General features: G+C 39.5%; 7 protein-coding genes across 7 annotated transcripts; 4 read left to right on the forward strand and 3 right to left on the reverse strand.

Annotated features, from left to right (window-relative positions):
• Window positions 1-131: 131 nt before the first annotated feature.
• Window positions 132-1,296, forward strand: K441DRAFT_690471 (uncharacterized protein; the record flags this gene model as incomplete). The annotated part of the gene is made up of 4 exons (XM_067652383.1): window positions 132-274; window positions 398-671; window positions 767-973; window positions 1,063-1,296. The coding sequence occupies 4 exons, from the start codon at window positions 132-134 to the stop codon at window positions 1,294-1,296; spliced, it is 858 nt and encodes a 285-aa protein (XP_067498154.1).
• A 94-nt stretch (window positions 1,297-1,390) lies between these two features.
• Window positions 1,391-1,564, reverse strand: K441DRAFT_587589 (uncharacterized protein; the record flags this gene model as incomplete). Its single annotated transcript, XM_067644678.1, has 1 exon — window positions 1,391-1,564. A coding segment is annotated over one exon (174 nt), but the record flags the coding sequence as incomplete, so codon positions are not given.
• A 400-nt stretch (window positions 1,565-1,964) lies between these two features.
• K441DRAFT_587794 (NADP-dependent alcohol dehydrogenase C) lies at window positions 1,965-3,171 on the reverse strand (the record flags this gene model as incomplete). Its single annotated transcript, XM_067644686.1, has 3 exons — window positions 1,965-2,493; window positions 2,549-3,036; window positions 3,097-3,171. The coding sequence occupies 3 exons, from the start codon at window positions 3,169-3,171 to the stop codon at window positions 1,965-1,967; spliced, it is 1,092 nt and encodes a 363-aa protein (XP_067498156.1).
• A 1,219-nt stretch (window positions 3,172-4,390) lies between these two features.
• Window positions 4,391-5,674, forward strand: K441DRAFT_587624 (sorbitol dehydrogenase; the record flags this gene model as incomplete). Its single annotated transcript, XM_067644679.1, has 5 exons — window positions 4,391-4,474; window positions 4,529-4,562; window positions 4,614-4,862; window positions 4,922-5,008; window positions 5,061-5,674. The coding sequence occupies 5 exons, from the start codon at window positions 4,391-4,393 to the stop codon at window positions 5,672-5,674; spliced, it is 1,068 nt and encodes a 355-aa protein (XP_067498157.1).
• A 924-nt stretch (window positions 5,675-6,598) lies between these two features.
• Window positions 6,599-7,526, forward strand: K441DRAFT_587369 (uncharacterized protein; the record flags this gene model as incomplete). Its single annotated transcript, XM_067644672.1, has 2 exons — window positions 6,599-7,074; window positions 7,130-7,526. The coding sequence occupies 2 exons, from the start codon at window positions 6,599-6,601 to the stop codon at window positions 7,524-7,526; spliced, it is 873 nt and encodes a 290-aa protein (XP_067498158.1).
• Window positions 7,527-7,992: 466 nt separating this feature from the next.
• Window positions 7,993-8,415, reverse strand: K441DRAFT_587642 (uncharacterized protein; the record flags this gene model as incomplete). Its single annotated transcript, XM_067644681.1, has 2 exons — window positions 7,993-8,183; window positions 8,259-8,415. Coding segments are annotated over 2 exons (348 nt in total), but the record flags the coding sequence as incomplete, so codon positions are not given.
• A 7,439-nt stretch (window positions 8,416-15,854) lies between these two features.
• On the forward strand, window positions 15,855-16,426 carry K441DRAFT_306114 (uncharacterized protein). Its single transcript, XM_067641072.1, has one exon. It carries the CDS (start codon window positions 15,974-15,976, stop codon window positions 16,265-16,267), a length of 294 nt encoding a protein of 97 aa, XP_067498160.1. The 5' UTR covers window positions 15,855-15,973; the 3' UTR covers window positions 16,268-16,426.
• Window positions 16,427-24,741: the final 8,315 nt, after the last annotated feature.

The following is a 24,741-nucleotide window of genomic DNA, read 5'->3' on the forward strand; positions in this document are numbered from 1 at the left end:
ACACATCTCGAACAAGACGGCCTCTGTCCGTCGCCTTTAGGGCAGTGTCAATGCATTGGTTAATCTGGCCGTGAGCTAGACTGCTGAGTCTAGACTCGCATTTGAGATACCTTGAGAAACAATGATATCATATGATTGTCCCTATGTACATTGCAAAGGTTTCCCCCGCCAAATACCGTGGTCGTATGATTGGCCTGGACAACATGCCCATCACCGGTGGACAATTGGTTTCTTATGGTGTTGGTGCTGCATTTACTCATGTCCGTGGTAGGCGGTGCGCTTTTGTACCTAACGAATGAACTTGTGCTAATGGATGATATAGGCGGCTAGCGTCACACGGTTGGAGGAGGTCCTGTCCCAGCAATCATCCTTTGCTGCTTACTTCCGTTCTGCCTAGAAAAGTCATTCGCCGCGTCTTTCCTAACGGCACTGGTCTTCAAGTCGACCAGAAAATCCAGCATATCACTATCCGCGTTCAGAAATCGAAGGACATAACCGCCGGAAAGAGCGAATGGTGGGTCCTAAAGCAGCTTTATGCGGCTCCAGTGAACTTCCGTGCTCTCGTTGCTGCTTGTGGCCTCATGGCTGTCAGCCAGCTTGGAGGCTTTAATTCTTTGATGTACTATTCCTCTATCCTGTTCGCTCTTGTTGGCTTCTCCAATCCTGTGGCAGTTGGTGAGTGTACCTGAATCCCACGCAAGACTAGCCCAAAGACTAATATTATCTAGGTACTATCATTGCAGGCACGAACTTCTTCTTCACCTAGGTCAACCTTATGCTTGTTGACCGTATCTGCCGCCGCCGCATCCTGCTCTGCGCCATGCAATTCACGAGTCTCTTCCTCATTGTTGCAGCCGTTGCATTCCACTGGATCCCGATCAACCACGTCCTCTCTCTCGCTCAAGGCGCCAAAGTCGGCGGCCCCGCCATCGTTGTTCCCGTCAGCGTGGTGTGCTACGTTGCTTCTACTCGGGTATGGGCAACACCGCCTGGCTTAGCTCCGAATTCTTCTCCATGGAAGTCCGCGCGATGGGAATTATGATGCTTACAATGACCTGCTAGGGCTCAAACATCATCGTCGCTTCCACTTTCTTGACGCAGATGGAAAACACGGCGCCTTCTGGCGCTTCCGGTTTCTACGCTGCTATTTGCATTCTCGGCTGGGTTGCGGTTTACTCCTACTATCCAGAAGTCAAGGGCATGACTTTTGAGGATATCCGCGAAATGTTCAACCATCGGTTTGGCGTAAAACGTGCACGTGAGATCCAGAAAGAGATGGAGGAACGGGTGCGTTAGACATCTCGTATTCATCACCAGTCTCATCATCGATTGAGTATTCGGTGATATTTTTGTCGACCGAGGCGGGATCAAAGACTTGAGTGTAGAGCCATTACATGACGAGTTCAAAGGTCTCTGTGCTTGTATCTACTAGATCTATGTTACGGTCTTCAGCCTCCTTGAACTGTCCTTTGAATGCTGCCTTAAAGTATGGCGAATGTTGATATAACAACTCCCTGTGAATATTGTAGGGTTTTTTGTCGGGTCCGATTTTAAGAGTGACGATGGTCTCAGAGAGATCACCGGCAACGACTAGCGATAATAATTAATGAGGTATGGAAAGAGAAACCCACAAGAATGTAGAGCGCTTGCGCTTCAGAATAGAAGCCGAAGTCATTGCACCGTAGAAGACGTGTTGTGAGCAGTAAGAAACGATGGCTAAAGTAGACTGAAGGGAGTTGCTAGATGGAATAAGAGAAGAGAACACTAAATTTTATGTAGCTTCACTGCCAATATTCACCAGAAGACAGCCTAGACCATGCACCAATGCGGGCCTAGTCATGGTGGGCCAAACAGCTCTCCGTGCGTCCTAACTCTACGTTTCCACTCACAACTCATCTCGCCAACACCGTTCACGCCGCTCAACTCACTCAGGCCACTCAAATCGCTCATGCCGCTTAATTCACTCAACCCCTCTGTCTAAATGCCTTATCAAAGTTAACAAGCGTAAACCTGAATCTCACGTTGTCGTTCTTGTAAACCCTCTCCACTGCCTCCTTACAGCCTTGCTCGCTAATATCAATTGTTTCGACCCAGCTCTTAATGTTCTGCTTACTTGCCAACTCTAACATAGCCAGCATCTCTGGTCTATTTCCAATATGGCTAGCCCCAAGGAAGCATCCGTTTGGCGCAAAGTCCTGTGCCATGAGCTTCGGCAATGGATTATCTGGGAACCCAACCATGTGGAATGTGCCATTGACCTTGAGCGTGGAGAAGTACTCGGCTAGATTGAATTTGTCGGTGGCGTCCGCACAATTGAGGATCAAGTCGAAGGTAAATTTCCACGGCTTAGCCCAGTCCTTTTCCCTCGTGTTGATAAAGTCTTCGGCGCCTAACGAAAGAGCATCCTCTTTCTTGCTTGGTGAGTGGGAAATAACGTACACCTCAGCGCCGAGGGCTTTGGCCCAGAGGACACCGAAATGGCCGAGACCGCCCCTATTATACGTTAGAGAAGGAATTCACATGTAGAACTGTATCAGTAATATCTCACAATCCCACTATCGCTATTTTCTTTCCTGGCCCAGCTCCTGACCTCACAAGCGGACTATACGTCGTTAAGCCCGCACATAGCATCGGCGCCGCTAGACTCGTATCTAAATTGTCCGGGATTTTAAAAGTGAAATATTCATGCGCTCTTAAGTGGCTTGAGTAACCACCTTGCGAAATCGTGCCATCCGGGTATGGTGAGCCATAGGTGTCGACGCCGTTTGGGCAGTAGTTCTCTTGGTCCGCTTTGCAGTTGGCGCAGTTCAGATCAGCGCTGATTTGAGCTCCCACGCCCACACGATCCCCAACCTTGATCGCAGTGACCTTGTCACCGACTCGAATGGCGCGTCCGATGACTTCATGGCCTACGCAAAGCGGAAGTGGGATATTTTCACCCCAACCGCCGTTGATGGTGTGAACATCGGATGCGCACACGCCACAAGCGTCAATGGCAATGTCAATGTCGTGAGGCTCAAAGGGCTTGAGTTTGACCTGGAAAGCACGCGACTTTAGCTATCCGAGCACGTGAAAGCCGAATTCTGTGAGACGTACTTCTTGTTTCTTGAAATCACTCCACTTCTTGATATCTGTGACTACGAAAGCTTCAGCAGTCTCGGGATAAGGCATAGTGAATCTGGTAGGCTGGCAGGCAGGCAGGCTGGTCCTGGGGGAATTAGGCTGCAGGAAGTCTTTGGGCCCGAGAACACCGGGTGCGAGAAGACAGGGCGTGATTCGAGGGGCGACATGGTCTCTGATAAATTATTTATTGTCGGTCCATCGCATTATTCCCGCCAGTGAAGTTATGGTCCGAAGAAGAATTGGGGACGGCTCCGCTACTCGGCGCCCATTTTGACCGATTGGGCTCTCACCATTTCTGACGGAGATTTTTCTGCAGCCCGCCAATGATGACGCATCGATTAGATCAGGATGAGTCGTGCAGGAGCCGGGGGAAGATCTGCAAGCTGCAGTTCTGCACCAGAAACTGTCCCGCAGCTGTCATTGCTTTTGATCCAGGGTTTGGGTGATCAGCAGCTCGCCCATGACGTCTTTGGAGCCATTCCACGCCAACGAAGTTCCACCAATCATCTGCCTCATGTTTTTCTGTCCCAAGCCTAACCCGTCCTAACCATTCGAATTTCTCTTGGCCTGCAGCACCTTCCTTAATGACTTTGGACTTCAAATCTTGGGTTTTCAGCCCACCGCAAAGCCACTGAACTTCGCTCGAGACCTCGCCGAGAGAGCGATTATTTTCTCAGCGTGAGAAAACCAGTTGAGAGGTCGGTAGACCTTTCCCCGAGCGGCCGGAGAAAGTCTCGGTCCTCAGCTCACCAACCGCTGAAGTTTCCAAGAAAGTTTAAACATTCGCCAAATACACATCGTAACACTATCTCGAGATTTTTGTTCTCCCTGCTATTGATACGGTAAATTCCTCAACAAAAGTAACCCCGGTTAGAATCATCCGGTCAACTGACGACCCCGCCATCGCCCAAATCTCGGAAAGATAGGTTCTGCGGGGAGACCAACCTCGCATTGCCATATCGGGCATTCCGGGGTAGAATGCCTGCTCTGGACCCTCCCGTCGCCCAGCGGTATTCTATTGCTGATTCTTTGATCGCAAAACGCGGCGAAGGCTGGTTTTACGGATGCCGCGAATTGGATATGGTCGGTTCCTCGGTTCGGTTTATACTACTTGAGGTCCTTTCCATGTGGTAGCTTGGTTCTCGCTCCAAATTCGTGTTATGCAGTGTAAAGCTACTTTTGATATTGATGAATATTTGTTCCTTCTTGTATTGCGATAATGGCCCCCCAAGAACAGTACAAGGCTCCGCCTACGACGAGTGATACCATGAAAGCAGTGCGGTTCCATGGTCAGAAAGATCTGAGATATGAAGATATTGCTATCCCCAAGCCTGGGAAGGGTCAAGTGAAGGTATAGCATCAAACATGTTATCTGGTCATTGAAGTATTGGCTGACCCGGCTCAGCTCAAGCCATCTTGGGTAGGTATTTGCGGTACTGGTAAGTCAAACGACGGCTTCTTCTAGATATTTGAAGTGACCAGAATTCTAGATCTTCACGAATATCTCGGTGGGCCGAATCTCTGCCCTACGACGCCCCACCCAATTACTGGCGAACAAGTTCCTCTTACATTCGGGCATGAATTCAGTGGTGTGATAGAGGAGGCTGGAGAGGGAGTGTATGACTACAAGCCTGGCGATCGAGTAGTTGTACAGCCTATAATCTACGATGGTACTTGTGGCGCGTGCTTGGAGGGCCTCATAAACTGCTGCTACAGCAATGGCTTCGTTGGCTTGAGCGGTTAGTATTTTGCTGAGACTGGGCAGATTAATATCCTTTGGAAAGCTAACAGGCCGTAGGGTGGGGAGGTGGGTTGTCGGAGCATGTTGTGGTTCCTACATCGACGCTCTATCATCTGCCTGATAATGTATCTTTGGAAGTTGGAGGTGTGTTGTTGGGCTTACTCTGAAACGACGATGCTAACTCTGACGATTATAGCACTCGTTGAACCGCTCGCAGTAGGTTGGCATGCAGTCAACGTAAGCCCGTATAAGGCTGGCGATGCAGTCTTGATTCTTGGAGGCGGTCCCATCGGTCTTTCGGTAATCCAGGCCCTCAAGGCCCGTGGTGCAGGCAAGATTATCGTTTCAGAGGTATCTCCCCGCCGTAGGGAGTACGCTAAGCAATTTGGGGCGCACCACGTCCTCGATCCAGCCAAGGACGACATTGTTGCTAAATGTCGCGAATTGTGTGAAAAGCAAGGCGTACACGTTGTATTCGACTGCGCAGGTGTTCAAGCGGGCCTAGATCAGGCGGTACACGCAGTCCGAGCTCGTGGCACTATTGTTAATGTTGCGATTTGGGAGAAACCATGCTCAATTCATCCGAATGATCTGGTCTTCAAGGAAAGGAGGTACACCGGAGTTGCGACGTATGTCAAAGGAGATTTCCAGGAGGTAATTGATGCGATATCTTCGGGAAAGATGACACCACATAACATGATCACGAAGAAGATTCACTTAAACGAGGTGGAAGAGAAGGGTTTCAAGACTTTGATTAACGACAAAGACAATCAAGTAAAGGTGCTTGTCGAAGTTGGTGGTGGGCGATAGCAGAGGTTGGTGTGCTCTACGAACCGTGATGAGGTTTTTGTGTATTATTGTAAGAGTGAAACACATTTGATGATACATGATTAGCGGTTGCTTTTTATACACAACGAAGGGCTGTTTTAACTCTTCAGTTGGTTTTCTACAAACTTTTGGAAGTACTGAGGGGAACTTCCAGGGATTTACTTATTTTCTCTCTTAATTCTCAATGAAACTATGAAGATATGCAAGAAACGTGCTTGGCTCCCGAAGGAATATGTGATAAATCACTAGAGTACTTTGACTAGATTTTGCCTACACAAAGACATACGGAAACTGGGGGGCCTTCACTGATATTATTTGTGCCGTGAGGTGACGACTCCATACGCTTGTGACTTTCTCTATCGCACGGAGATTTTCGCTCTAAGAGAGATCTTCATTGCAGATTCAGGTGTTACTCCTGTGTATCGAACGGCTGGTGTGTGCTTCCGCGGTTCGATGATTGCACATGCTGGAAAGAGCAGGGTAAAGCCTCACTGTTGGCCAGGCTGGGCGATTAGTGTGGCTGTGATATCTTCCTTTGATCAAGATCAAGGATCTGGAGAGCCTCATTCAAGGGAAGGAATCGGCACTGCTGGGTTGATCGAGACTCGTGTCATGGTTCCCTTTGTGTCGATTTTGCGTGAAGATGTGCTCAGGATGACGTTTAGCGCAGCCACACGGACGCACCAACCTTGCTCTAGCCCCCATATCCCTGACCGTTACGTTCCTTGCTGCTCCACCCGTCGCAAAGGCTGTGCGTCATATCACGCGCAACACGTATAATCCACCTGGCATTTAAACCACCCTAAAAGTCTATCTGGATATTGTGCGAGATACAACCCCCCATTTCTCCTCCTTTCCTTTCCTTATCATTCCTACACCCCTAGATCCCCAGCGCAATTCTTCAACATGGCCATCAGCGGGGCTATATTAAAACTTCTTCAAACTTTCCTCTACGCAATCGAATTTGGCTGTGCTGCCATTATCCTGGCCATCTACTCGTACTTTCTATCAGTCCTCGCTCATCGCAATATTGGCATTCCGACATGGGAGAAAGCCGTTGAGGGAATGTCTGGTGCTGCCGTCCTGTATCTCATTTTCGCTGTCCTCTTGACATGCTTCCTCGGAGGCAAGACCTTTTTTGCATTTCTTGCAATTGTCCTCGATATCCTTTTTTGCGGTGCATTCATCGCTATCGCTGTCCTTGCCCGCGATGGAGCGCGCAGCTGTAGCGGAAATAATGTTCACACCCCCCTCGGAAACGGCCAATCAAGCGCGAAGAATGGAGATGGGACCGGTCGCAACCGGAATACTACTTTCTCGGTTTCTCTCGGTACGGCCTGCAGATTGAATAAAGCTGCTTTTGCTGTCTCGATCATCGGAGCGTGAGTGCTACCGAAACCATACATTCCATCATCACCGACACTAACTGATCTGTAGAATTCTCTTCCTCATTTCTGCTCTTGTACAGCTATTCTTAGGTCGTCACCACCAGAAAGAGAAGCGCTACGGCCCTGGTCCGTCTAACAACTACACCTTTGGCAGCGGCAACCGTAAATTCTGGCAGCGCCACCGAAAGAACCGAGGTGTTCGCGATGCTGAACTTGGTGCCGTTGGCGGTGCCACCGCAGGCGGACTCATGGCCGACAAGCATCATTCTCGCCCATCCCATGAGACCGGTTACACTGGCTCTACTGTTGCGCCCAACAGTGCAACATACGAAAACCCTAACAAGCCACTTCACAGCGGATATCATACTGCTCCTACCGGGGGAGCTGTGAACCCTTACGGATATGACAATACTCAACTTCATCACACTCCAGCTACTAATTATTAGATTGGCGTGGATGGAGTAGACATGTGTCGGTAGATAAAAATATGTTTCTTTATCTTGAAATGTTGCACGCGTTATACCATGAAACAGACCAGAATACGGTTTGATACTGATGATTGCATAAAAAGAGGTGAGGGTTATCGCTATTTGGGCCTATCAGAGCCTGCGGTTCCTAATGAGATTTTATGATACGAGGCCAAAGATGTGATACACTCTTAATACTTATTAATGAAAATTATTTTATTTGATTTGCGATCTCCAGGCTGCCTTGATTTTGCTTTAATTGCAGCACAACCAGCTTCAAGGCAAATGACTATTTTATATGCCAGATTACTGGTCTTCAAATTTGAGTCTAAAGAAACCTCATATCATGACCGTAATCGTAACGCTCTGGATCGAACGCCATCCTCTTCCATACCCAACCCGTAATCCCAGACCATTTCTCTCTCACACCCTCTCTTTCAAAATATTACCGCCTGCCTTTCCCTTTTACTACAGTAGTGTTCTTCCTCCCGTCTTTCGCTCTCATTTCTTCCACAAACCCTCTCAGCACAGTCTCCAGGCCCTCATTTCTCCGGGCAAGTAGCATTACATCTGACGTATTCACAGTACTGCGAGAGGCGTGCTTGGCGAAGGTTTCTAGGTCGCGGGATGTATTTGCTGTAGACATGCCCGGCGATTAGCAAGAACTTCTTCTTGTTCCGTAGTAGTGCTAGGTCTCCGAAAGAAGGAGACAGTATTGTCTGAGGGGAGTGTCTGTTGTACCTATTTGCGTCCATACCATCTCTGTCAGCGCGCCGATGAATTGAGGCGTAGCATTTAAATTTTGACGCAAGCACTCTTCGTCGATGAACTGGCCTATGCTATACCATAGGGCTGATTTGAGACGCTGGAGATGAGGTTTAGTTCGGCGAGGTGTAATGTATATGGAAAGGCAGCAGGACTTACTTCTTCCCGCAACGATGCTTCATCATCTGCCATGATGGCATGCCTAAAAGGTGCAGTTGTAATTAATGCTCTGAAGTGGGGGATGGGATCGTCATTGTTAGTTGGCTGGAAGACGCGTCGCGCGATTTCTGCCGGGCGGTGGTGCCCCTCCGTATGGGAATCTGAGTATCTACAGTCAACCCGCTTAAATTCGCGAACAAGCCGGCATCGCACCCCACCAAAATTTGTATAAGGTGCAATGCTAGCTATTTAAAGACCTAGCAACCATTAGCAAACAGCCGTAAGTAGCTTAAAATAAAGCTTAAGTCTAGCCTAATTAGGATAATTATATAGGACCTTCTGTGGTGTTTTCTATGGCTCTTAATAAACGTAATAGGCCAGCTAAGCCCCTAACGCGCGCACTAACGCGTCCTAAACCATTAAAGAAGCGTTCCTATTTAATATCGACACCCTCTATACCGGCAGCTAAGAAAGCAAGACCTAGGGTAGCGCCTCAGCCTACACCTATTTCCCCACCTTTACGCCCTAAAGTATTACCATTCACGCCATTACCGCCAGCGTTTACTTAGCCCCCAATAGATATAGATATAGAAGATGATTGTCACAGAGTGAGCACAAGTGGTGATAATATATAACGAAGTAGATATTATTAAGCTATGTACATGAACTGTGTGATAGGGTCAAGACGTTGCGTAAGGAGAGAAGGCAGGGAAACGGGAAGAAAGGGTATATATCGTTAGCTTAGTTGCTTGGTTAATACGTGCACAGAGCAGAATAGGATTCAGGTGGTAGTCCTGGCAGAACTTGGTAGGATTTAGTGGAACTTAGCGGAATATAGCAGAATATGGCAGATTGCCGTCAGATTACCGCAAATTACTGTCTTGTGGTTAGTCTTTAGTTGCTAAGTTAGTGGAAACAGGTGGACGTGTATAAGGTGTCACGGGGGTGTCCCGTGACAGTACCCCCCCTTTAAACTCGAGCTTCTGCGAGATAGGGCTATAGTAGTTCTGGATGGAGTTTGTAAAAGTCTTCTGCGGCTTATATAAGTCCTATAGAGTTAATAGGTTCCTATAAGGGCTTAGTAAAGCCTCTCTATTTCGTAAGATATATATATTAACGTTTCCGTTTATTATACTTAATGTTATTAATTCTTTTAACAAAGTACTTATTCTTACTATCTACTTTAACTAGTAGGGGAGGGTCTTATATCTATCTGGGCAGGGCGTCTAATGCGGGAGTAGTGGGGTAGAGGACTAACGTATGGAATATAGGGTGGATTTTAACCATATTAGGGAGCTTTAGTTAGTAGGCATGGGAGGAAACAACCTTCTCGACCTTATAAGGGCCAGCGTTCTTTTAATTAAGCTTCTTAGCAGGTCGTTTTATATTTAGATTTCTTATATCTAGCCAGACAAAGTTATTAATTTAGTAGGCTAGTGCTAGGGTTTATTTCTTATTTGCTGCGGCTTTATAGATAGATTAAGCCTATATTATTTCGTTAATAAGGAACTATTATAGTTCCTCCATCTTCTTTATAAATTTATTTACTTCTGTAATTTATAAGGCGTAATAAGTAGGGCAAGGAATATTACTAAAGGGTTTAAAACCTATTTGTAGATGCTAGCCGTAGTTAGCCAGGAACGGGGAGACCTTTATAGTTTCCGAAATAGAATTATTTGCGGTAAACTTAGTGAATACAAGCTAGTTAATCCAGTTATCTTATAAGTACGACGTGTATATCCAAATGTACTGTTCCATTATAGCGTTTATACGTTTTGTTTAACCATCCATTTCTAGATAGTATGCTGTAAACAACAGTGCTTTAATATGGAGTTAGGTAGTTAGTTCTTTCCAAAATATAGAGATAAACTAGCTACCTCTATTGGAGATAATCGTTTTAGGGAGTCCGTGGAGTTTCTATATATAGTCTAGAAACAGTTAGGTAATAGTAGGTATTAATATATCGGGGCAGGCGATTAAGTGTCTTATCTTAGATAGTTAGTCTATAACTACTATAATATTTATGCAGCCCTTACTTATAGGGAGGTTAATAATAAAGTTAATTAAGACGTCCTTCTATCTTTAGTCCGGAATAGGTAGTAGCTTTAAAAGGCCATTATATATCTTATGCGAAGCTTTAGCTCGTTAGCAGATATAACAGCTAGAGACGTACCTTCGTGTTATATTATATATATTTAGCTAGTAGTACTCCCGTTAAAGTAGCTCTAGGGTTTTTTCTCGGCCTAGGTGGCCGGCTACCGGTAGGTTATATACGTATTTAAGGAGCTTAAGCTTAAGTTTATCGTAATTAGGGATAACTAGACGGTTCTAGTAATATAAGCAGTTTCCGCGAGCTTTACATTTACTTAGAGAGATCTTCTTAAAGCGTCTAACGCCATCTTAAATTAGCTTAAGCGTCTCTTAGATAAACTCGTTATTTAGGTATTTATTAGTTATAATCTATTTAATCGATTAATTAGTTATTTCAAGGACTTATACTATAAGATCTTTAGTAGGAGGGTTAAATAGTTTAGGGCGAAGTAGGGTCTAATTTCGGTAAGAACGTGCCTCTTTTAGTGCTGGCGCGTCTTACGAGCGTTGGGTTAGGGCATTAGGCTTCTAGCCTTAAACACCTAGGTAGTATATAATTAAGAATTGGAAACGAGACAGGTATTCTAACCAGTAGGCCTAATAGTGGCTTAGCTGTTTCGTAGTTATAAAGTACTATAGGTTCTTATAATCGCTAAGGACCTTAATTAAAAATCCAGCGCCTTCTAGTTTAGGTCGCTATTGCTTAAAGTATCTAATAATAGCCAGCAGTTCCTTATTATAGATCTCGTAGTTATATTTAGCTAGGCTTAGTCGTTTTAAGTAGTATACTATGGGGTATAATACTCCCTCTTCATTATATTAAGACAGGATGCCTCTAGTGACGTAGTTAGATAAGTCAGCTTCTATAATACTTATTCGGTTTAAGTTAAAGTATTAGAGTATAGGCGCGGTAGTAAATATAACCTTTAAATAAGTAAAGGCCTTCTTACATTCCTTATTAAAGATAAAGGCTTTATTCTTTTAGGTTAGAGCTATAAGGGGTAAAACTAGGGCGGAGAAGTTATTAATAAACCATTAGTAAAAATTGGCAAATCCTATAAAGGCTCTTATATCCTTAACGTTCTCGGGTTCTTACTAGTTTATAATTGCTTTAATTTTCTTTAGGTCTATTTATATGCCGTTTATAGAAATAAGAAGCCTAAGGTATAGAACTTCCGTCTTATAAAACTCGCATTTATCTATATCTAATTATAGACTAGCTTCATATAGGGCTTATAGGATAAGGTTAACGTATTTCTAATATTCGGTTAGGTTATTACTATATATTAAGATATTATCGATATAAGCAGTATAGAAGATATCTAGGTAGGGGCGCAGGGTATTATTTACGTAATATTAAAACGAGCTTGGAGCATTTACGAGGCCAAATAGTGTTATTAAGTATTTAAATAATCTATACCAAGTACGAAATACGGTAAGCTATTTATCTCCCTTTGCTATATAGAGGCGGTTAAATATAGAGATGATATTAAGCTTTGTATAGTAGCGAGCCTTACTTAGTCGGTTTAGCGTCTCTTATATTAACGGGATTGGATATCGGTTCTTAATAGTAACGGCGTTAAGGGCTTAGTAATTTACGCAGAAGCGCAGACCGCCGCTAGGTTTCTTAACGAAGATTACTGGTACGGCTATAGGTAAAGAGCTTACTCTAATAAATCCTTTACTTAGGTTCTTATTTAGATACTTTTATAGCACTTAGAGTTTATTTTAGGATATTCCGTATAGGGGTCTAAATCCAAGCTGCTTTCCTTCTTTAAGTACAATCTTATAGTCGTATAGTTGGTATTCTAGTAGCTTATTAGCTTCCTTTTATAAGAATACGTCTAAGCGGTAATAGTACTCTGCTAGTACCTTTATAATAGGGTCGGTGTGCTTCTTTAGTGCTAAGACTTTCTTAATATTAGCTATCGTAATAGCGAAAATTGTATGTTTAGGCTTCTTAGCAAGCTAAGCTAGCGGAGTAGCTCTAATTATGCGGATATTTAGGGTGTTAAGCTTTCTTAAATCGTCTATAGTCTCTTATATAGTTTCTTATTTAGGTTTAGGTTTAGTATTAAGTATAGAGTTGATATCAGATTTAAGTTTGGGTTCTTTAAGTATTCTTTTTATTATAGGGTACTAGTTCTTCTGGTACTCCCATATACTAAGCTTAAGCTTCTACTTAGTTTGGGGTAGTGCAGTAGTTGGGGTTAGTTTATAGGTTTTAGTAGGATTTCTAGATCTTTAGTAGATATCGGTGGAAATATTATATTAGTGGAATTTGGTAGAATTCTTAGGTTAGTGGAATCTGGTGGATTTCTTGGGTATAGGGTAGATATTAGTGGAAATCTTAGGCTGGTGGATCTTAGTGGATTTCCTAGGTTTTAGTTTAGGGTCAAGGCAGCGAGTTATAAGGCACTTCTACTTATAACAGGAGGCGGTAAATAGAAGCTTAAGGTTATCCTAGTCAATAGTTACCTTATATAGCTTTATCTAAGGTTGTTTAAGGATTACTAGGTAACCTAAGGTGGTAATGAAAAGCTTAATTAGTTCTTTATAGTTTAGGTATCGGAGTCTTAGGGCTGCCACGTAGGTAATACGGCCTAAGATAGTGCGTTTACCGTTAAATCCAAATACATTAATATGCCGGTTAAGGGGGGTTAGGGTAAAACCATTATTTTATATAAAGATCTTGTTAATAAATCCTATGCCGCTAGCTCCTGTATTAATTAGGATTTAAGCGTTAGCCTATTAACTATTCTACTAAAGACGGCAGTTAATGGTTATGCTATGGTCCTAAGAGTCGGAGTTTATGACGTTAAATGCGTTTAACGAGATCCTAAGGCAGAGCCGTCCCGGAGAGCAACTTAGCTCCAAGACCTTTCTTTTAGAGGTAATTAGGGCGGGGTTCTTATAAAGCGTTAGTTGGAGCTTTGTCCTTAAGAATAGTGCTTACTAAATATGGGGCTAGAACTAGATAAAGATTGGGGATGGTAACTGGAAGATTAATGCGGTAAACGGCTATTAGTATTAGCCGTTCGTAAATTGTTTTGGTGCGTAGGTAGGGGGACGAGGTAGTGTTTTAAGATATAATCCTTCCTTCCGCATTTAAAGCAGAGGCCTAGCTTAATGCGTCTTTCTTATTTAGGGGACCCTAGTGGGGCGTACTCTGGGGTTCTAGTGTTAATATCCATAGCGTTAGGGTGCTTAGGCTAAGATAACTTAGTAGACATTTACGGGGCTATTGTATTATATTAAGGGGCGTATTTTAGTATTAGGCGTAGTATATTATTATACCGTTTGTTAATAATATTTACGCAGGCGTTAAGGGCTCCTAGTAGGTCTACGCCTATTAGGGAGGTTTTCAGTTTGGGGCTTAGAGATTTAATAAGGCTGTTAATTAGTGCGGAGTTGTTCTAGCCTATTTCCCTTATATAACGGTTAAATTTGGAGAAGTATACTAGGAAACTTTTTGTTCCTTAAGCTATATAGTTTATCTTTCTCTAGGTAGTAGCTTGGCGGTTTAGGTTACCGTATAAGGCTTTAAGAAGTATAACTAGGCTTTATACTAAGGTTGGCTAAAGAGGTTTAATAAGGTTAGCTGCCTTTTCTTTTAGTTAACTTAAGGCGTAACAGAGTTAGTTAGCTTTAGTTAGGTAACGGTCGGCGTTACTAGTTAGCTTATTTTTTAGCTGGCTTAAGAATAATTAGAGCTCTTGTTGTTTACTAATAAATACTAAGGGGTCGGGTAACCGCTCGGATCGTTACGGTGTAGTAGTCGGTTTAGGATAAATAGCTAGGACTCGCGTTTCGCGTATTTAACTCCGGAGATAGTATTCGGTCTTAGGGTTCTGGCGTAGGCATCTTAAGGGTACGGACTTCTTCTTAGAGGGCTTCTATTATTTTCTAATACCGTACTTCTTGTTCGGCTTATTGTTAAGTTAGGGTAACTTATTATTATTTAAGGGCCTCTATAAAGGACTTCTATATACTTACTATTTGTTCTTAGAGGATAGATATAATATTAGCGGCCGTTATAGGGGCTTTAGGTGCGTTTTCCATTTCGGGTAGTAGTATAAGTAATTAACGCAATATAGTATTACGGAGTAAGTATAAGTAGTAATAATATATAACAAAGTAGATATTATTAAGCTATGTATATAAACTATATAATAGGGTTAAGACGTTATATAAGGAGAAAAGGTAGGGAAACGGGAAGAAAGGGTATATATTATTAGCTTGGTTGCTTAGTTAATATATACACGGAGCAGAATAGGATTTAGGTGGTAGTCCTAGCAGAACTTGGTAGGATTTAGTAAAACTTAGCAGAATATGGCAGAATATAGCAGATTGCCGTTAGATTGCCGCAAATTGCCGTCTCATAGTTAGTCTTTAGTTGCTAAGTTGGTAGAAACAGGTGGACGTGTATAAGGTGTCACGGGGGTATCCCATAACAATAATAATAAGGAAGAGAAGGAAGTAGAGGACGATAATGCAGAGGAGCAGCCAAAGCTACTAGCGGTAGTACGTTTTATAAGCGTGTAGAAAGCATTTAATAAAAAGGAGGTTTTACCTAAGTCTTAATTAGCAATATTAAACTAGAATATACTCTACCTAATTACAATTAAGGCTTAGAAGGAAAAGCTCTTAAGGGATCTTTTACCGCGGAAATTTAGAGTCTAGTAGCTTAAGGCGATTGCCTTATATAAGAACGCGCAAGCTTATAACTTCTGTTAATAGTAGATTAATAACTATAAGGACCTCTAGCAGGCGGTTAAGATTATAAAAGAATAGCATTTATGCTAGCCATTAAAATCCTTAAGGCTTAATTTTATATTAAGTTTAATTAAGGAAAAGTGTCACGGCACTGACCTGACGCGTTGTTATGGCTACGCGTATGCATGAGCACGGACCTGACCCCTGAGCGACGTGTATATATACCACCTCACCTCCTACATAGATCCTCACACGACATCGTTTGTCAATGTTATACAGTCACCTCGTACATCGTACCTTGACAGTCCGCACGTACTGTGACAGTATGTCGTGTCATCTCATACGCCCCCTGGTAGGGCCTCGTTTCCAAAGCCACGTTTCCCAAAGCTACCCTACCCCGGGCGGGATTCTTACCCCCGTACGACAATGCGACCCAGTAAAATCTCTGTCAAATCTATCCGAATTCTTGAGCGACCTCTCCGTCTCCTCTTTGAGTTCTAAGCTGGCAGTAGGGAGATACCCTGCGGGCCTATAGTTTTCTCTTCTTAGTCTCTGAGTTTCCTAGGCCGGCAGCAGGGGAGACACCCTGCGGGCTATGGTTCCCTCTTCTCAGTCTCCGAGTCTCCGTATCTAGCCATGCTTCTGCTTTACGTCCGAGTTTCTAAAGCCGGCTGCAGGGAGACACCCTGCGGGCTATGTCCTTGTGTCTTGATTATAGTGTAAGACTATGGGTTACGATCTCGTCTCCATCTCCGTCTCCGTCTTCGAATCCGCATAGATACTACAAGTTTACCGCGACAAGAATCTACGTTTTAACCTCGATCTCTGCACTCCGAGCCTTTCGAGTCTACGCAATAACCTCGATCTCCGTACCCCCGAGCCTTTCGAGAGTCAATATCCGCAATACGCCCCGCGGTTACATTTTTTTTTCGTCTCCCCTATTTTCCCCTTTGCCTTCGGCTTTATTTAGTGCTCGAGACGAGCACTAGCGGAGAGCGATGTAGTAGGGATATAGGTAGGAGGGTCTGAGGACTGTAAGGACGAGAACCTTTAAGGACTGGAAGGACGAGAACCTTTAAGGACTAGAAGGATGAGGATATATAGTCTATTTTTTTTTCCTCTATGTTTTTACTGCCGTCACTTGGCTCACAGGAGCTCGCCTTGTTGGGGAGGGATGTACTGTCACGGCACTGACCTGACGCGTTGTTATGGCTACGCGTATGCATGAGCACGGACCTGACCCCTGAGCGACGTGTATGTATACCACCTCACCTCCTACATAGATCCTTACACGATATCGTTTGTCAATGTTATACAGTCACCTCGTACATCGTACCTTGACAGTCCGCACGTACTGTGACAAAAAGAAGGCAATTCTAGCGACACCTATACCTATATTAAGTCAGCGAGTAGGTAACAGATTAGGAGGAAGAAGGACCGTTATATAAGCTTAACTTAATAACTTACCCAAGCTACTTGCTACTAAGAAGGACGCTAGTAATTACGTCCCTAGAATAGCTAACCGGTGGTCTTATTTAAATAAGCACTATAGTAATTATCCTACGACGTATTGGCGTAATAGTTAATCGTTAACTTTACCAGATTACGTCCTCTATTATTATCCTATTAGCTTAGAAAATCTAACACATTAAAACCGTAAACTATTAAAGGGAGAGTCTACTATAGATTAGCCTTTATAGAATATTATTATTTAGCTAATAAACTAGAAGGAGAAAGGCTATAAAAGTAATAAGATAGAGTAGCTAAAGGAGAAGGACAAAACCATTAACAGTCTTATTAAAGCTTGGCTAGTTAAAGAGCTTAAGTCTTAATCTTAACCTTAGCTTCCTATATACCCTCTACATTACCCTCTATATCTATATTTAATGGTTAATTAGCCTTATAATTCTAGCCCTATCTAGTTAAGCTACTTAAATTCTTCTTTAAATGGCTTACTTGTTACGGACCTTATATTAGCAGTAGTAGCACTACTTAGAAGAGACATAAATGGGTTAGTTAAGGCAATTGGACCAATTAAACTATAGGATAAGGGGTAGCCAAGTTACATAATATGTCACGTTATTAGTTCGGAACGTAGGAATATAGGAACGTAGGAACGCGATATACTAACGTACTAACGTACCGGCGTACTTAGTATATTTTATAGGAGTAGGATTATGTATTTTAAGGACCGTAATCTCTACTATAGATAGTTCTCTTCTTTATAGTAAATCTTAGAATATAATTAGAGTTAATCTATTAAGTAACCACTTTACTAGTTATTATTATATTGTTAATTATTCTATACCTATATACCCGGCCTAATTATATATCTATTATAGTACTCCTATAAGATATTATAACACATTTACTACCATAGTTATATTAAAAGAAGTTAAATAATATACTACTAAAAGCAGCTACTACGCCGTTAATAGTAGTAACCACTTTAAGGTTAGGTAACGATACTAGTATAATAAACACTAACTTATAGTAACCTATAATAATAGGGCAACTATAAGAGATAGTTAACCAACTAATAAAGAATACTAGAATACTTAAAAATAGGATTAACGGGATAGGCGTAGTAAAGGTTAAGTTACTATTAATTAAGAGATTCTTAGGAGAGAAGTTAAAGCTTAAAGGGTTCCTTATATAGATGCGATTTAAGGTTATATAAGAAGGAATAAAGCTAGCAACACTTATAGATTAAGTAGCGTATATAGGATTATTCTTATTAGGAAGGGTACTTAAATAGTTTAAATCTTACCTTATAGAGATATAAGTAAACGGAATTATAACTACTAACTAAAAAGTATAGTTTATGTTTATAAGCTAGAATGGATTTATAGAAAGACTTATATAGATATTTAAAGATCTAAAGGTAATAATAATAGTAAAAAGGAAACTTTAGAACCTTATATAATGGACTTTAATAATTAAATATATAATATAGTTCTAGACGCTAGTAATATAAGTTAAGTAGAATAATAGGGCGCTTATAGTATAGTATAAATAGGGACTTAAGGTAAAATTTTAGGACTTAATTATCTTAATAAAAGATATAGACACCCTTAGGGAACTGGTTAATTAGGTAATTAAGATTAATAATAGGATCTACTAAAGGGAATAAGCTAAAAAAGGGTAAGATAGAGTCCTATAGTTATATAAGGCGTAGAGTACACAATAACTAAAGTAGAGCTAAAAAATATAGTATAGTATAGAACTAATAGACCTAAGCGGTACTAAAGAAAACTATAAAATATAAAAGAAACTATAGAAACCTAGAGGATAAGGATTAAGTAATTAAAGGTTTAAGGAGTAAAGGCTAAACTAAGAATTTTAGTAGTAGAAGACGTTTAGGCGGACTCTATAGCAAGAAAAGTAGTATAGAGAAGGAGCTTATATAAATTGCGGAAAATAGAGTTATTTTACTAAAGACTGTAAAAATAGTTAAAGTTACTATACGGTAAAGGGAACTAGGCTAGTAAAAGACGTATACGTATAGAGGGATAATAACGTACTATAAGAAACTAAGGAGTATTTAATTAACAGTTTTATATATTATTATAACAACGTATACTAAATTTATAAGGACGCTAAGTATAGTATAAGCTATTAGCCATAAAAACCTAAGTTAAGAGAACTCTAAGGTATAAAAGAATTAGATAAAGAAGTAGACTAACTCTTTAAATTAGATAAGGATAAAAACGGTATAGTAAATAAGTAGTTAGCGGAGAAGATTCTTACGTACTAATTCTATTACGCGGTAGTATTTAAGGATTAAGACGATTGGACTATTAGTAGCGGCAATAAGGTAATAAAAATGGCTTACTAAAAGTATATAAACCTTAAGGACGTAATAAATAAGGTAAAAGTTAAATTAGAAACGGAAACTGAATTAGTAATAGGGATTAATACTCTATTAGATATAATATCTATTACTTTATAAAATAGAAGAAGTAAAATATTTTAGAGTAAACTTAGTAAATAATTATTTGCAATAGCTACTACGCCACTTAATAAAGGTAAAAGGCTATAGGCTTAAGATTTTTAAGACAAAATAAGAGATAATTAAGATTCCTAAGATAGGATAAGGTAAGTTTAAGATTTTTAAAATAAGATAAGAATAGCTTAAGGACCTATAACGGACAATAACTAATAGTTAAGAGTAGAGGCTTAGTTTAAAGATATATAAATAAGTTTAGGATAAAGATTCCTTAAGTATATATATAAAGAACGAGTTATTACTTTAATAAAAGACAAATATAGTATTCGGTTATAAGAATAAAAGGTTAATATAAAAACTAAGAAACTTAATATCACGGCTCGTATAAATACCTTTGAACCAAAGCTTGTAGAATGCTGTATTACAAAGATACTAAGCTAAAGAGAAGGAAAAGGGGTTGCTAGGACCGATGTAAACAAATATATAGGGTGAGCCGCTAAGGCGCTAGCTTTGGGCGGGCTAATTATAGGTTAGTAGAATATAGCAGAATTTAGCAGGTAATGTGCGATAGCGCCGTTATATTACCCCCCTCTTTAAAAGAAAGCCTGCCCTTAGGCTTAGTTAGAAATAGGGTAGTACTAGGCGTATAAATATAGGATTATAAAATAAAATAAGGAGATAAAGGGGATATAAGTACGTCCAGACTAAGTATAAAGGGCGATTGTAGGCTAAGTGGAAGCACTAAGTTAAAAATAGTAGCCGCTAAAAGTCTTAGTACGGATCTAACTAATTAGATAACTTTAACCGGCGGTTAAAGTTCCTGGATATCTGAAATTTTACGGTACTAGTAGAGAACGGCAGTATATGGCAGAATTTGGCAGATAGCTGTATTAGGGCTTTAGGGCGTTTTTATCCCTATATTCTTCTAGTAACTTATTATCTTTATTATACTAGCATTCCATCTATTTGTTTAGGTACTTTAGGGGTCTAGGCGTATTAGGGTATTAGTTATAGAATTCTTTAAGCTTCTAGGAGCAGCCTATAAAGTTCCATATAAGGTACTAGGTTAGGTTAGGATTATAGCCCTTCTATTAGATATAGTATTTTAGTATTCCCCGTACTATCTTATAGGCTAGTATTTTATTAACCTCCTATTTGTTATTACCGTTTACTTAAACTAATAGGGGAGGCTTATTCTTTTATCTAGGTAATAGGTTATTTATAGCTTTCTATAACTTATCTAGTAAGAAAATAGGGTAAACCCTAATTGAATCTAGGAGCTTTATCTTATATAAGTTACCTATCTTCTTAAGAACCTTATATAGTCCTACTATCTAGTAGTCTAGCTTATAGCTAGGTCGTTTAGTCTTCTAATTCCTTATTATAACTTAGACTATATTACTAGGGGTAAAATTAGGCTCTTAATAGTGTTTATTTGCCTGCTATTCTATTAACCTTTAAGCTTTTTCTAGGTTCTTACGGGCTACTATCTAAGCTTCCTCTAATTATTTAGCGTACTATTAGGCCTTAGTATAGGATAGCTTCTCTTATATAGTTTGGGGTTCTTTTAGCCTTTTTTAGTTAAAGCTTATATAGGGTAAGTATTCTATTTCTAGCTAAATTGGGGCAAACCCTATAGAGTTATAGGGTAGGGTTGCTTACGCGTAGTTTATTAAGGGTAGTAGTTTAGACTAGTTATTCTAGAAATAGTTAATAAAGGGCCTAAGCCTTTAGTCCAGGTACTAATTTATAATCTCTATCTGGCCGTCTGTCTGGGGTAATAAGCTATAAAAAGCTTTAGCTTAATACTTAAAATTTAGGTAAACTTATTCTAAAAGGCTAATATAAACTATAGCCTATAATTAGATATAATAGTATCTAGTAGTTTATAGATTTAGTAGACGTAATAGATATATAGCTAGGCTGCCTCTTTAGTATTAATATTTTTATAATAGGGAATTAAGAATAGGCGTTTACTAAAGCGGTTAACTATAACTATAACTATATTATATCCGTTACGGTCCCTAGGTAGTTTATAAAAGTCTATAGAGATATATTACTAAGGGCGCTTTAGTATTAGGAGTGGCTTAAGTAGTCCTAGGGTCTTATCCTATAGGATTATAGCTCTCTAGCAGTTTTTGCAGTTCTGTATATATTAATTAATATCTATAACCATTCTTAGCTAGTAGTAGCGGTAGTTAATAATTTTATAGGTCTTGTTTTTGCTAGGATATACTATAGAGACTTAATAATAAGCTTTGTAGATTAGTTTAGTCTATAGATTATTAACGTTAGGGACTATAAGCCGCTCCTAGTATAGGAGTAATCCTTCCTCTATTTTAAAATTGGGGTTTCCTTTTACGGCTTATTTATAGAGGGCCCTTAGGGCGTTAGCCGTACGGTTTATAGTTAGGAGGCGGTTAATTAGCCCTATTAGCTTATTTAAGGACTCCTTTATTAGTACTAGCTCGTTTTACTAAGAGTCTAGCTCTTTAAGGATCTATAGGTTAAGCTATTCTAGATAGAGGAGGGCACGCGTCTAATATTAGGTCTTTAGCTTATCCTAGGGTCCTATATCTTATTTTCTTTAGGTTAAGGTATTAACCTTAGAGTTTTATTTACTAGAATAATATATAATTATAAAGAAGAATTAGGAGAGTATTTTAGCCTACTAGGCTTATTATCTAGTAAGCTGCTTTATAGTTATAAAGTACTCTAAGGCTTTATAATCTATATATATCTTAATCTAGGAGTTTATACCTTTAAGCTCTGCGCACTATTAGGAAAGTAATTAAATAATAGCTAGCATTTTTTTATTGTGTACTTTATAGTTATACTTAGCTAGGTCTATTATCTTTAAGAAAAAAGCTATAGGGTACTATTTACTATCTAGATATAACTATAATAGGATTCCCGCTATAACTCTATTAGAGGCATCCATTTCTAGTATTAATTTAAGGTCTAGGTTATAGTAATAAAAAATTAGGGAAGAGATAAGCCAATCCTTTATCTCTTTAAGGCTTTTATATAGCTATTATTAAAGATAAAAGGCGTATCCTTTTTAGTTAGTTATATAAGAGGTTTTACTATAATTCCATAGTTATAGATAAACTAATAGTAAAAGTTACAAAAGCTAAGGAAAGATTAGATTTCTTTTACTATATAAGGGGGCTTCTAGTTATAGATTACCTTTACCTTTTTAGGGTTAACCTTAATTCCTTTTATAGTTATAATAAACCTAAGATATTTTATATATTTTACCCTAAACTTATATTTCTTAATATTAACTTATAAGCCCGCGTTTTATAGTCTCTTTAGGACCTTCTTAATATAAACTTAATACTTAAGTTTGTTATCTAAGTATATAAAAATGTTGTCTAGGTATACTATACAGAATTTATTAAGGTAATTAAAAAGAATGTTATTTATATACCTTTAGTATATAGCCGGTCCGTTTATTAGTTTAAATAGAAGAACTTTATATTTATAGGAATTATAATAGGTACAAAACGTTGTTAAATCTTTAGATATAGGGTCTATCTTAATTTAGTAGAAAGCTTAGCGGATATTAAGTTTAGTAAAGATCTTTACCTAGCTTAAATATATAAGGGTTTTATTAATTAAAGGAATAGGATACCGGTTCTTTTAGGTAATAGCGTTTAGTTTTTAATAGTTAATATAAAAATAAAGGCCTTTATTAAGCTTTTTTATAAATAAAATAGGGGAAGTAAAAGGGGCTTAATTTAGCTCGATAAACCCTTTATCTAGGTTATTAATTAAGTACTACTTTATTACTTTTAGCTTATCTATTAATTAATAGTAAAGGGGGCTATAGCTTAGCAAGTTATTGGCTTTTAATTAAATCTTATAATTATATATCTGGTAGGGGGGTAACTTATTTAAGGCCGCCTTTAAGAATATATCCTTATAATTTATATAAATAGTAGAAAGGAGGCGTTTAACTAGTTCCTTATTAGTTTCCTTAGCTAGCCTTTCCTCTTTATTATTAATAATTTGGTTAATCTTATATAGGCTTATTATAAAGACCTTATTATCCTTTTGGTATATATTAAAGTAGAACGCTATAGCGCTAATTATAGTAATATCTATAGTAGGGGGGTTACCTAATAATAGGGGCGTATATAACTTTAGGGACTTTTAGGGTACTAGCGTTATTATTACTCCTTTTAGCTCCTATTATATCTTTTAGAGGTTATCTCTTATATCCTATTAATATGTTCTTTTCTATACCAGTTAGATCTATACGATTTAGATATTATCTATATTACTATCTATCCCGCTTTTATATATAGAGTCTTTTTTAAATATAGCGCTTTAGGAGAGTATCTTTATTAGTACGGAGTTCTTTCTAGCTTAGTGGCGGGCGTTTTTTTAGGTAAAGGCTAGGTTACGGGCCCAGATATTCTACTAGTAGGTAGGATTAACCCTTACGGCTAGTATCTTATAGTTAGTTTAGATCTCCCTAATAAAGGAGGGCAACCTTAGTCTATCCTCCGGCTAGATAAACCGTCTTTATTATACGTTTAGCTAAATATTAAAATAGGACATCCATTTTTATCTAAGGATTATATTATAGGACCCTAGGTCTAGGATGTAAAAAGGGATACTATATTAGCGTTGTCCGTTAAGAGCGATATATAACTTTAAAACGTAGGTAATAGGCTAACTAGCTTAGCCGTTATAGCCTTTTACCTAAATAGGCTTCTCTAGTCGGATAGCTTCTGTATTTAGAAACTTGGCAATATTATTTATATAGGTAGTATTTATAAAGGCGAAGCTATTTACTTTAGTGTTAATAAGGGTAGTTATATTAACTTTATATCTATTCCGAGATACTATATATAAAACTATAAAATGCTTTCTACCTATTAACTAACTAAGATTAATCTCTTTAAGATCAATAGGGTACCCTAGGGGAAAGTCTTTCCCTAGGGTTCTTTTTTTCCTAACTTATCAGACGTTTCTTCTTCCTTTATTTCCTTAATATCGCCTATATCCTTTAACTCCAGGCAAAATAAGGTAAAGTAACCCTATTTATTATAGTTGTAGTACATAGCTAAGGTAGGGTTAATTAGAGTATTACGGTAAATACTAGTTAATAGCGTAGTACGTAACTAATTAGGCGAGGCTTACTAGTATATAGTTATAACCGCCTTTAGTATAAGAGTAGTTATAACTTATCTTTCTGCTCTAGCTCCTATAGATATAGCTAGCGAGTTCCAATTATTATAGAGTTGCTTCTGCTAATTAGGGTAGGCGTTAATCTGCTTTAGTTCTAAGTCTAATAATAGGTAATAAGCTGCGAGTCTTTTATAGGTTAATAGGTTATCTAAGGTTATAGCGATCTTTTTTTATAGCTGGATTATTAGCTTTTTTTTTATATTTTTTTTTTTAGGTCCGTTGTATTATACTACGTACAATACTACGCATGCAGCCTCTAGGCTATAGCGCTATAGTTCTATATACATAAATCCTTTCTAGGCAGCTTAATAT

Source organism: Cenococcum geophilum, assembly GCF_001692895.1.
Source record: "Cenococcum geophilum 1.58 unplaced genomic scaffold K441scaffold_65, whole genome shotgun sequence".
NCBI classification, from domain to species: domain Eukaryota; kingdom Fungi; phylum Ascomycota; class Dothideomycetes; order Gloniales; family Gloniaceae; genus Cenococcum; species Cenococcum geophilum.

Excerpts from the sequence above, each read along its gene's own strand:
- K441DRAFT_306114 (XM_067641072.1), top strand. The coding sequence starts at position 15,974 with ATGTCCTTGTGTCTTGATTATAGTGTAAGACTATGGGTTACGATCTCG.